The sequence below is a fragment of the Hibiscus syriacus genome, unplaced genomic scaffold (genome assembly GCF_006381635.1).
Source record: "Hibiscus syriacus cultivar Baekdansim isolate YM2019G1 unplaced genomic scaffold, ASM638163v2 tig00011718_pilon, whole genome shotgun sequence".
NCBI classification, from domain to species: domain Eukaryota; kingdom Viridiplantae; phylum Streptophyta; class Magnoliopsida; order Malvales; family Malvaceae; genus Hibiscus; species Hibiscus syriacus.
Genome location: NW_024062254.1, coordinates 734,793 through 747,585, shown reverse-complemented (window position 1 = coordinate 747,585; position 12,793 = coordinate 734,793). Strand labels below are relative to the sequence as shown.

General features: G+C 35.9%; 1 protein-coding gene across 3 annotated transcripts; it reads right to left on the bottom strand.

Moving 5' to 3' along the window:
• Window positions 1–2,636: 2,636 nt before the first annotated feature.
• LOC120204806 (dihydroxy-acid dehydratase, chloroplastic-like) lies at window positions 2,637–11,391 on the bottom strand. Of its 3 annotated transcripts, XM_039204819.1 has the most exons (12): window positions 10,884–11,391; window positions 10,498–10,557; window positions 9,329–10,390; window positions 8,842–8,913; window positions 8,257–8,304; window positions 7,375–7,493; window positions 7,089–7,283; window positions 6,891–7,005; window positions 3,838–3,907; window positions 3,642–3,733; window positions 3,433–3,525; window positions 2,637–3,325 (listed from the first exon to the last, which is right to left on the bottom strand). In XM_039204819.1, exons 3-12 carry the CDS (start codon window positions 9,860–9,862, stop codon window positions 2,858–2,860), a joined length of 1,806 nt encoding a protein of 601 aa, XP_039060750.1. In that variant the 5' UTR covers window positions 9,863–10,390; window positions 10,498–10,557; window positions 10,884–11,391; the 3' UTR covers window positions 2,637–2,857. The 3 variants fall into 3 exon arrangements, with proteins under 3 accessions (XP_039060750.1, XP_039060752.1, XP_039060751.1); XM_039204821.1 differs by having other exon boundaries at window positions 9,329–10,557; XM_039204820.1 differs by lacking the exon at window positions 10,884–11,391 and having other exon boundaries at window positions 10,498–10,797.
• Window positions 11,392–12,793: the final 1,402 nt, after the last annotated feature.

Below are 12,793 nucleotides of genomic sequence, written 5' to 3'. Positions count from 1 at the left end.
TTAAAAGTTTGGGGATCAATATAGAATGAGGGTTATAGTTTGGTGATGAATTTGGTATATTCAAAAGTTTGGGGACTAATTTAAAATGAAAGCATAGTTTGAGGATGAAATTAGAATGTTCAAAAGTTTAGGGTTCAATTTGAAATAAATATCAATGTTTAGGGACATATGATACAATTAACTCTTAAAAAATTATCTTGCTAAATTTCCTAAGCATGTCAAGCGATGCGTTCTATTCAGTTTTATTTTGTATAAAATGCATTGCAAACTGCAGAACCAAGAACTAAATGGAAAATATGGGGGACCAAAACTAGATTAGCCCTCTTTTGAAAAGTTAGCAAAATAATTGCTGTGCCGTAATTGCTAAACGGACTGGCGCGAGGTTTTTAAATTTTAAATTTTAATTTTTCCCGCTGGGCTAAAAGGGCGATGGACAGACAACATCACGTGACCTTTTACTAAGTTGCCGTCATCTTTTTTAAATTAAAATTAGGGTAAAGTATATAATAGTCCGCTAATGTTTAGGGAACTTATATTTTGGTCATTCAACTTTTGAAACTTACAATACAATCATCAAAGTTTTAGTTTATTTTCATTTTGGTTCCTACCGTTTCCTCCCTTAGTTTTTACTGACGTGGTACTTAACCTTATTAACTATTGTGATGTGGCAGCTTCTTCTTCTTCTTCTCACGTAATCTCTCAATGAAATCTCAAATCCAAAACCTTGCCATTTCTTGAATTCTTTTTCTCTCTATATTTTCCCAAGAAGATTCAACTTCTCTCTACTTTATCGGGAAAACCCTAATTTTTAGGGTGGATGCCTCAATTGTTGATTCCATTTTGATTCGAACAAAACTTTGGTCGCCGACTTGTATTCATCTTTATCCTGCTCTTTTCTTCAATGTTGCAGAATGAGCTTGCAATTTTGGAATTTATACATCTCTTAGTTGAAACCATGGACCGCTCCCGTCTTTAGTCTCACAATATAATATTTATGTTCCCTAATTGTTCCCTGAGGGGGCAGCCCTCCTCTTGAGACCTGGATCTCAATCTTCTGCCCACCAATCCGCACAAAATATCAATGATTTAAAATACCTTTGATGCTGTTTGACGGAATTTTCATCGAAAAAAGTTCTCTTTAGTAGTGAATCATCTGCACAAGGAATTGATATCCAAACTAATCAGACTCATAGCATATGTAGGGGTGATCATCGTTCATATGTTTGCCTTTGTGTGTACTACATTTTATACTTTAGGTCACTCCTCTTTTCCCTTTGTTTGATCATTGGGAGAGATAAATTAATTCCAAGGGCCCAGTTTGGTTTTTGGATTTTCCCAAGAAAGTAGAGAGAGAACTCAAGAAACGGCTATGTTTTGGATTTGAGATATCATTGAGGGTGTGTGAGAAGAAAAAGAAAGAAGGAAGAAGAGGAAGAAGAAGTTGCCATATCATAAAATCAACGGGATTAAGTGTCACGTCAGTAAACACTAACGGAAGGTAACGACATGAATCAAAATAAAAATGAACTAAAAGTTTGATGACTCAAATTTATAAAATAATAATTTTCTAAATATTAATATTAGAATAAAATTAAAAGTAATTCTAAATTCCACCCCTAATCACAAGTGTAAATAAATAAAGCATTCGGTGAACTATTCGTGAACCCATTTATATAACGTTCGATTATGTACGCTTATAAACTAAATCAACGAACATGAACAAAAAAAATTTACGCTCTTTAATAAATGAACAAACACGAACTTTTTTATTTGTTTATGTTCATAAACAAGTTTGTTTATGAGCTTGTTTTTAAACTCGTTTATCGACTCATTCATTCATGTTCATAAACAAACTCGTTTACTCAATTCTCCTTCTCCTATGATTTTTTTACATACTAAATATTGATAAATATATAGATTAAATTAGACACATAATAAAAGTTAAATTTTAAACTATGAATTTTAAAGAGTTTAAATATTAGTGGCGTAATTTTACTATTTTTTCTTGCAAATGAAACTAAAAACTAAATATATAAATGAATGACACACAAAAACTAAATAAAAGCTAATGAACACTAAATGAACGCTAAACAAACAAACTCATAAACACGGTCGCAAACAATAAATAAACGAACACAAACACTAGAAGTACACAAAAATCCGAATATCTGATTTTGCGTAAAAAATATCCGAAACCTGATTTGAGAAAAACCGATTTTTTAAAAACCGGATCGGATATTTTAAAACCGGATAGTATAGCCGATTTGGAAAAAAATTAGACGACCGGATTTTTTACCGAATTAAAAACCGGTTTGAAATTTTTTATCCGAAAAAAATCTGGCATGGGGTTTAAAAAATTGAATGACCGAATTTTTTACCGGATTAAAAACCAATTTTTTTAAAAATCGGTTTTTTTCAAACCGAAACCGGTTACACCGGTTACATCATCCAGCCCTCCAAACCGGTTATGATCCGAACCGATTTTTTTATAAACCGATTTTTTGACTTGGTGAAAAAACCAGATCAGTTTTTATCCGATCCGGATCGGATTTAAATCTGGCTATGGTCATCTCTAACGAACACATTCAAAAATAAATAAACGAACACGATATTAAAAATTTAACAGAACACAAACCGAACATGAATACCTTTAAAAAAACAAACGAATACGAACATAACCTTGTTCGTTCAAGCCAGGATCATTTACACCCCTAGCCCTACTTAATTGTAACAGTCCACGCATAAAATAAAATATAAAACAAAATATACTAGAGCTTATTTGACCTTATTACAAAACTATCCTTACATTTGTTTCATTAGATGCCAAGGATGACATGGATCATCATCAAATTCAACACTAACTCGTCGCCATTAACCATTCCACCAAATATGTAACGAACCATTCGACCAAATCTGCCACAAACCATTTCACCAAATATGCAGGTAGTGGTGCCACAAACCTTATGACCGACTCCGTCAGTAACTCTATTGCCACTGATCTTATCAGTGCATTTCTCATGAACTTCGTTACTACCTTCTTCACCAATTCCGCCACTAATTTTATCGCAAACTCTGCCACTAATTTTGTCATTAACTTTGTCACGAACCATTCGACCAAATCTGCCACAAACCATTTCACCAAATATGCAGCTAGTGGTGCCACAAACCTTATGACTGACTCTGTCAGTAACTCTTTTGTCACTGATCTTGTCAGTGCATTTCTCACCAATTTCATTACTACCTTCACCAATTCCGCAACTAATTTTATCGGAAACTTTGTCACCGAATTCAGTACCAACTTCACCGCATAATCCACCGAAGTTTCCTAATGCAGAAGTGCTTTAGTTAGGGAATTAATGCACTTCAAATGTAAAATGATGGTTTTAAAACCTTGAAAAATATAAACAGTCCATCAACTCCAAATCACAGTACCTTACTAAGAATTGCTCCCATCACTACACTTGCTAGAGTCAACATTTGAGATCCCCAATTAGGTCCCTCCCCTCTACTGTCTGCTACATTTTCCTGGAAATTTTTGAGTTCAGAGTTTAGAAAATGCAGATATACAAGGAAAGCAAATTCAAACTCGTATTCTTGACGGAAAGATACACATTCAAATCTAACATGTAGAAGGAACCTACCCTTTCCCAGTGGGATAAAACAACAGTACCAACCGGTCGGTCTGGTAAAAGGGGGTAGCTTTGTGCATTTTCTGCCATTGTCTTCCCAGTCACTAGAGTGGAAAAATCATTGTGGAAAATATTGAGAATATTGCAAATTAAAAGCTCTAGAATTGCAGTAAATAAAGAAATCTTAGTAGAATCCAGATTGACATACCTGTCATGCAATCCCCATCAAGACACCCAAGCTCCAAAAGATAACGAATCACTTCAGGTGTTCCTCCAATCTGTCAAAACATTATATAATTTTTTTTTGGTAAGAATCAAAACATATATATTCAGCATACACATAAATGTCAGATAATTTTTTATGAGAAAATCAGTTTCATATATTAACCGTAAAAGGCATCATCCAATACATCGTTTGTCATTTCCCCTTATAGACTCTAGAAGGGGTTTTTAATGATGCTCAAATTTTCGGGGGGGAAAAAACAAAACTCCAAAGACAGATTACAAGGCCGATTCAGCAAGTGTATGAGCTACTCTGTTCGCTGTGCCTTCACAAAGGACTTGGATTTCAGGGTGTCGTGCCAATAGAGAGCTGGCTTCTCACAGATTTACCCTGCCTAGAGACATATCAACCACGGGGTTGGTCAGACAACTCACTATAGATATTACGTCTCCCTCAACGACTACCTGATTCCAACCCTTTTCAGCTGTGCGCGAGAGAGTCCAGCCATGAAGGCTTGTCCTTCAGCCATTTCAGCAGTTTGAACCCCTTCTAGTGTACGGGCTACTCCAGCAGAAACCAATCCGTGGTGGTCCCTCGCAACCACCCCTATTGTTGCTGCTCCAGTGGCAGTATGGGTGAGATTACCAGAATCAGCGTTTGAATACTATGATTCTGAGATTCTCACTCAAATAGGAAAGAGCAAGGGATGCCTCTCCAGAGTTGACAATGCAACCAGTACTAGGAGAAAGGCAAGTTTGCTTGTTTCTGTCTAGGTGAGCTTAGATGAATCATTGAGGAAATTAATTTATGTCGAAGGGGTAAAAAAGGATATTTAATATGAATGATAGATGAGCTATGTTTTATTCGTGGAAAAACAGGTCATCCCCATAAACACTGCCATGAGATACCTATTCCTTTTAATCAAGAGAATGTTCAGGAGAATTTTCACGATTGTCCTCCAGGCATAGCTCTGGGGTTTGTTTGAAGGCCTAAAAGCTAGCATGAACTCAAGGATTTGAAAAGGTTCAGTGTCAACTCGATAATAGAGATGTTTACTTCATGGTTTCTTCTTCAAATGCATGCTCAAACCCCTCACACATTGTCAGAGTCATCGCCTCTTTTCAAGACCGCGCATGGGTTGTGGATTATAAACTCATTCGTCGCGAAGCCAATAGAGCTGCTGATGCTCTAACCAAGTTCTCTCGTCAGCAAAGTTCAGCACACTCATTTCTTGGCCCTGTTCAGACCTTTCTTCAGGGTTTCTTACACTGTGATATAAATGGCCTCCTTAGGGATACCTCTTAAGCTGTAGAGGCACTGCCTTAATTACCCACTCAAAAAAAAAGCGAAAAGACAAATTGAGCTCTTGGAAAGAAAATCTACTTTCACCAGCAAGATCACTCATGTTAATCCAATCAACCACTGCAACCATTCCCACAAACTATATGAAATGCCACCTTCCGACAACTATTTGGCAACCACTTGAACGAATCAACCACAATCTCTTCTAGAGGCAAAGAAGAAACAAGAAAACTGTCTTGGGAATTGGGAGAAAAGCATACAACCAAAATCTGAAGGGCGATTGGGTCAAGTACAGAAATTCCAAAACCAAGCCCAGATTATGAAATTGGGTTGGAGGATCATTCATGAAAGAGATAGCTGGTGGGTAGCTACATCACTCTCAAAGAACCTCCCAGGAAACACATCGAAGACCCAGATATGTGATATTTCGCCTACATGAAGTGCACTCCGCAAAACTAGCCCTCTACTTGAGCAAGGGATTCGGTTTATTATCATCGATGGAAGGACTGCCAAGTTTATAGAATGGAATTGGATTATACATGGTTTGTTACATGTCCAATTCACAGGTCCCCTAAATGCCATGGGCAACACTTGGACACTTCACCAGAGAAGAGAATGTTGGTACAGTATCAGCCCCTTGGCCTTTCCCCAACAACTACCAAACTATTTTATTGATGCTTTTCTAAGACCATATTTGGAAGTCCAAGATCCAACCCAAACATAAAATATTTTTATGGGAATGTTCTTTTAAAGTCCTGCCCATGAGGAATTACCTGATGCTAGAGGTATGAGTACTAGAAATATCCGCCCATTTTGCCTAAACCATCAGGAAACCGTCAAATATTTACTGCGTGCCCTATTGACAAGACTCTTCTTGGTGGAATAGTTTCCGAATCAACAATTCCTAGCTTCCAAAATCAAATGGAAGATGGGAAGGATGGCTCTCGAGCAACCTTAACTCCAAAATCTGGTTTCCTAAACCAAAAACTCCTTGGTGCTTGATCTTTGGATCAATGATGTGGTAACATTGGACCTCACGCAATGCCCGCACGCAAGAGAACATCCCCCGAAAAGCCTTTAGAAGAAGATGCAGAACTCTCTGCTTTACTTCCACCCATAAAACTGCTCTTACACCAATCCTTTTCCCCTGTTCAATGGAAGGCACCTGCTACGGATTGGAAGAAACTTAATTCAGATGGCTCCTATTTAGGAGACCTAGGGAAGGCTGGACCAGGATAATTGGTTTGTTTCAACACATCTCGAATGCTACTAGCATCAAAGCAGAATTTTGGGCTTTGAGGGATGGGTTAGAGATGACTAGGAACCTAGGAATTGATAAACTAGAAAAAGAAGTGATGTTGCCTCAGTTAATAGCTTTATTTTGTAACTGAAAGAATCCTAACCTTGTGCTATCCACTTTGATAAATGATAGGAGGAAACTCCTGAATACAATACTGAGTAGGACCTTTCAGCACATGTTCAAGGAGGCCAACCAGTGCACCGATGCCCTGGCAAAACTAGAAACTAAATTTTAACCTATTGTTTCCTCAAATAATTGTGCTATTTTTTATTTTCGTTATGTTTGTAATTCACCAGCAAACTCTATATTGGTGCTGCTGCTTTTGGTTGATGCATTTACCCAGCCTATTTATCTTAATATTGTATGAAGTATTACTTTTTATGTCAATTTAAGTTCCTGTTTCTAGCGGGAAAAAAGATCTGTAGTTAACCTATACCTTGTGTAAATCCTCCATGTTGTCATATATGCCTCCGGGCTTCAGATCAGCCAGAAATGAAACCTCATCACTAACCTTCAGGAAATCATCAGAAGTCAATTCTAACCCAACAGACCTGCCATGAATAATTCCAATATTCACTTCCACAAATTTTCAAAAAGTTTTGAGACCCAAGGGATATCTGGCATAAGTTCTCACCTTGCTATGGCAATTAAATGTGACACAGCATTAGTTGATTCACCCAGGGCTATGACAATAACCATTGCATTACGTAAAGATTTGTGGGTGATAATATCTTGAGGTTTTATATCCATTTTCAACAATTCTAGTAGATACTTTCCAGCCAAACGGCATTCAACCAATTTCAATGGGTCTTCAGCAGATATTGAAGACCTAGTCAGGCACAAACAAAAAATAGTAATTGAAAAATGTTGCAGAAATTCAAAATCACAACCGAAATTATCCTGAGTGAGCATAGTTCTACCTGTAAGGAAGAGACATTCCCAAAGCTTCCATTGCAGATGCCAGGGTATTTGGAGCATATTTTCCCCCAGAGGCTCTCTGCTCATCACTTATTTCTCCACTTACATACTCTCTAGAGCACTGTTCCGCCAAAAAAAGAAAAAAAAACCAACCTTACAAGGTTACCATAATTGAGAAAAAGTACTAGTATTTTCAGATAAACCAATGAAATAAAAGTCAATCTTAACATATTAACTCTAGGTAGACATTCGAACGAAATTGATTGATTTTGAGAAAACTTGTTCAATCAGTTGGTCCTTATTTTAATCCTCCAAACTCATAAAAACATGGAAGAAGAACAAGAGAGAAAAGCAAAATCAAATAAGCAAACTCTGCCCCTCAAGGGTGAGTACTACTTCAGTTCAGACATAGAGTAAAACCAAAATAATGTAAGAGCTCTAAAGTTTAAACAGTAAGTTGGTCCCTATTTTAATCCTCCAACTCATAAAAAGTAAAACAAGGGAAGAAGATAAACAGAGAAAATGAAAGCAAAGAAGCAAATATTGCTCCTCAAGGGTGAGTACCAAGTCAGTTCAGAGAAATAGTAAAACCAAAACAATGTAACAAGGGCTCCAAATTTTCACTGTCATTACTTCAATTCTCATATACTTGCCATAAAAACCATAGATCATGAAAAACATTGAGTGTATTTATCCTCATAATTCTCAATATCCTTACGCTAATACAAGAAATTTTCTTGCAATCATCACTCCTAAAAGCAAAAAATATTCAGAGAGCCACAGAAACTCCAATACCTTTCAAAATATCCAGCTAAGATGAAGATATAAAATGAAAAATGTAATCAACTAGCATAACAATAATACGGCATATCATTGTCTTTTACCTGCAAGTCAGATATTATACCATTTGTATTGCCATGAAAATGATGGGGCTGCAAAAGACAAGTATAAAAAATGTATATAAATAAATCATTGAATAGGACACCACCACCCAAATTTAGATAAATTACAGTTATGTGAAAATCTGACGTAATCATGTATAAGAAACAACGGAGAGAACCAGAACAACCAATTGTACAAATTTCATTCAATACATAACATGTAATCAAATTGCCAAATGCCAACACACCTACATGTCATACTAAGCCATGCATACGTTCATTTCTTTTATAGTGGGTGTGAATCGACAGGAAAATTTTTACATATAAAATGCAAGCTGCAGATTATAAAGTATACAAGTACTCATTCGGCAGAGTGCTTTCCACTTTGAAACCAATCCTTAACATAAGAGGGGTGAAATGTGTATTCAATAAAGAATATTGAAGAGTCTGTCGATCTTCCACAGAAAACTTGCAACAGAATGTTATAAGAACAATATTAATTGGATATAATGCCTATATGAGTCATTTGCAACTAAAGAAGGTTAGTCGATGTACAGCAGTTCTGCCAGACAAAGCAAAACAGCAAACCTTGATGGCTCCACCATAAATCAGAATACTTGGGCGATTGAGCCTTCCCATTGCAATAATTGCACCTGACATCTTCAAACCAAACAAAAGATTGCATTTAGATTTCACATGGCAATAATCCTTACCTCCATTCATAAAGTAGCATTAATGAATTAAATGATCACTTTGATTAGCTTTATCCATTGAAACAATAAGGAGACCACTTTTAAGAGAAAAGCAGCTTACTACCCTATTCTTCTCTCCTCCTTCTCACAATTAAAATCAATAGGGCATACAACAAAAACACCCTTTTTTCCCCTAGTATTTTCCCAAGGCAATTTTTCTATGTTATATTGAAAATGACTTATACCATTGAACTTGCCACCAATCTTTTTGCTTTTCAACAAATTCCCACCTATTAGATATTACCTAAATAAACAAATCAACAAAAATCAAACGGTGCGGCTTTGAATTTAAAAAGGAGTAAAGTTAGAATAATATAACTTACATTTTCATCACAACCAGGAATAGAGATATTCCCGTCATACTGCCCAGCCCTCGACCTCGCTGCAATGCTATCAGCAATGAAATCCCTAGATTGCAAACCGTTGCACATCCCTCTATTCCCCATTGTGGTCGCATCGCTAACCTCGCCCGTATTGGATCTAAAGGCAACCATCTCTCTCTCTTTAACGCCCAGATTCACTTCCTCCGACCACTTCAACAAATGCGCGTTGCACTTGTTCCCCGCACAGGACACCGAGTATATTCCGACTTTGGGTTTCCGCAAGTCAGCTTCCGGTGATCCGAAGCCGTACACCGTGGCCTGTGGCATCGAATCCGCTATACTTGAGCTGTGTTTTTTGAGTCGAATTGTTGGAAATGAGGGAGGGAACTGAAAGTTTCGAAAACAATGACGATGGTTTGGAGGGGCGGCGAATGGCTTTAAAGTGGGGAAGGAGGAGGCTCGCCGGGTTAGAAAGGCGGCGGAACTCCGGGACGGAAATGCGGTGGCCTGAGGGCTCTGACAAGTGGCTTGCATGGTGACGGCTGTGGGGTCACTCGAGATAAGATGGATGTGGATTAGAAAGATCAGAGGGGAAAGGAAACAAACAATAAAACGGAGACCCAGACAAGCCCAATAGACAAAGGCCCAACGTGTAGAACACGATTACACAAAAAAAGGTTAATTTGTAATTTACCCTTAAAAATAGTCGTACTGATATTGGTTTAAGTTAAAACACAAATGGTTTCCCACAGTTTGATTGTTTTAACTAGAGTTTGATTAACCAAATTGAGATTAGCATTTGTTAAATTCTTTCTAAACACTTTTAAAATATACATTAACTGATTTTATCAACAAATTGACTCTTAGCCTTGTCCAAAAGTGTTAAATTGCTTTGACTAAAGAATTTAATAGGTAATTGTTGCTCCAGAACCCTCTGGTGCAAGATACCAGCTGGTGCAAGATACCCTCTGGTGCAAGATACCCTCTGGTGGTGCAAGATACCCTCTTACTATTTGGATGTGCCCTGTTTCCTTGAAGGGTTAAAACTGGTTTCATGATTTCCTGGAAATGATTTTTTGGGTAGTGATTAGACTCATTGCACATTCAATTCACGGCATATCGAAGATAAACAAGGGTAGCCTTTTCAGTGGTAAATCAACAGTAACAACCTGTCCATCAGGAAAACAAGGTAGGTTTGTACGTTTTCCGCCATTGTCTTCCCAGTGGAGCTATCAGTGTATCAAATATTAAGAATATTAAAAATTAAAGCTCAGAAATTACAATAAGCAAATATATGTAATAGAATCAAATTTGACAATAATTAATCTAGCCCTCATCCTTCAAACATTGCAAAAAATAAAAATAAAATACTTCTGTTTCTAAGAGACTTGCAAGGGCTGAGATTGGTAGGGCGAATAGAGTAAACAAGCAACTTCGTAGAAATTGGAACATTGGCATACACACACACACATACATAGGTTTAATATATTATTTGGTACTTCAATGTATCATATTTTATAAAAGAGGTATTTATATATTTATATTAAATCAGTACCTGCATTTATAAAGAGTTGCACTTTTGATGCCTGCATTTGATGAATGTTAAATAAAATAACCTGGTCGTTAATTCTGTTAAATTATTTATAAAAAAAGAATCAATAGTATGTTAGCACGTTGAATTCATTAAATTTTCTTATCTCATAAAAGCTTTGCAACTCCTCAACCACGAAGCATAAATCTCAGCTTGGCCTCCCAGCAATGTTCATGGCACCTACTAGAAGTAAAAAGTGGCAAGAGGAACAAAAAATATGCAAGACAATAAAAACAACAATAAAACAGAGGCCAAAACAAACCCAGTAAACAAAGGCGGGGCCCAACACGTGGATTCTTTCCCACTAATCATCGTGGTGTAAAATAAGCGTCCTTAAGGTTGTAAAATCAATTTGGTTCAAAGGACAGGATCATTTGTTTTTTAACTTCTCTTCTTTAGAAGCTATCAACTTAACACAGTTAATACAATTAGAAGATATCATTTCACATTTGAAGTGCAATTAACCGCTTAACCAAAGCATTATTGCATTCTTAGTTGATGACAAATGTGATGGTAAAATTAGTAGAAGACTATAAATTTAGTGACAAAGTTAGTGACAAATTAAATGACAAAATTTATGTCAGCCTTTTTTGTCATCAAATTCATCACTAACTTTATCACCAAATCTACAAGTAACTTTCGACTAACTTCCACATCAACTCTAAGCATCATGTTCACTATTGTCTATATTGAATAAATTGTTTATAATTAAATATATATTATGTCCTTTGTGCAGAACCCTAGCGGTCAAACACCTAGATGCACACTTGAATCCAAATAAATAATAAATTAGCTATAACATCATTCCTATGGCACATACTATGTCGTTTTGCATGGAAAATGATAGTGTTGAAAAATAAATAAACCTTTAATATAGGACATGTCACCACAGTTGTTATGTTGTGTAAACTAATTATTTTTTAGTTTTTGTGTACGACACTTTAATACAGAGAGATTTATTCCAAGGATCCTTTTAAATATATAAAATAACTTTGAAAAACATAACTACATTCGTGTTGGATACAAATATATTTTACAACTATACCATGCACGGCACGTGCTGTTTAAGTTTATACTTAATTGATTTAACCATTACTTTTACTACTAACTAATTTGGATGGAAGAGTACTTTTAATAAACTAAAGATCATGAGTTTCTTACTGTACACGAACTCAAACTTCTAAATTCTAGAAAGACTTAATACACAAGTAAATACCTAAAGTATACTTTCTTCTTCATTTAAATACCTAAAGTATTTTTAAATATCTAAAGTTATCTTTTTTATCAAAATAGATACCCAAGTATTTTATGACAAAATAAGTACCTATTTTGACCAAGGAGACAACTTTGACTACTTAAATGAAAAAAAGTATATTCTTTAAATACTTATTTGTTATGCAAGTATTCTAGAAATGGGGATTTAACTTTATATATTTCACTTAATCTTATTCTGTAAGCCGTCTTAATTTCCAGAAAACACAATGCACGTATCTGTCCAAGTACAACTTTCTACACAAAAGATTATGGTATCCTCATAATTCCCCAAATTCCCAACACTTATCCAAGAGATTTTCCTGCAAATATTGCTCCTATGATATATTATTGCGTTTACCTGTAAGGCGGACTGAATACATTTGTATGTAACGTGTGGCCAGGCTGCAAAAGACAAGTAATTCAAATACATAAGTGAATCATTGAAATAAAACGCACCTAAATTTAGATCAACCACACTTGAATGTATTTCTATAATCAAACTGAACTCATAAAAAATCAAGCATATATAATAATACACTGTAATTTAAAAACAATACAAGGATTGAATCTAATGGTGGGTATAAATTCATAAGAAGATTCAAGAACATTATCACAAATTC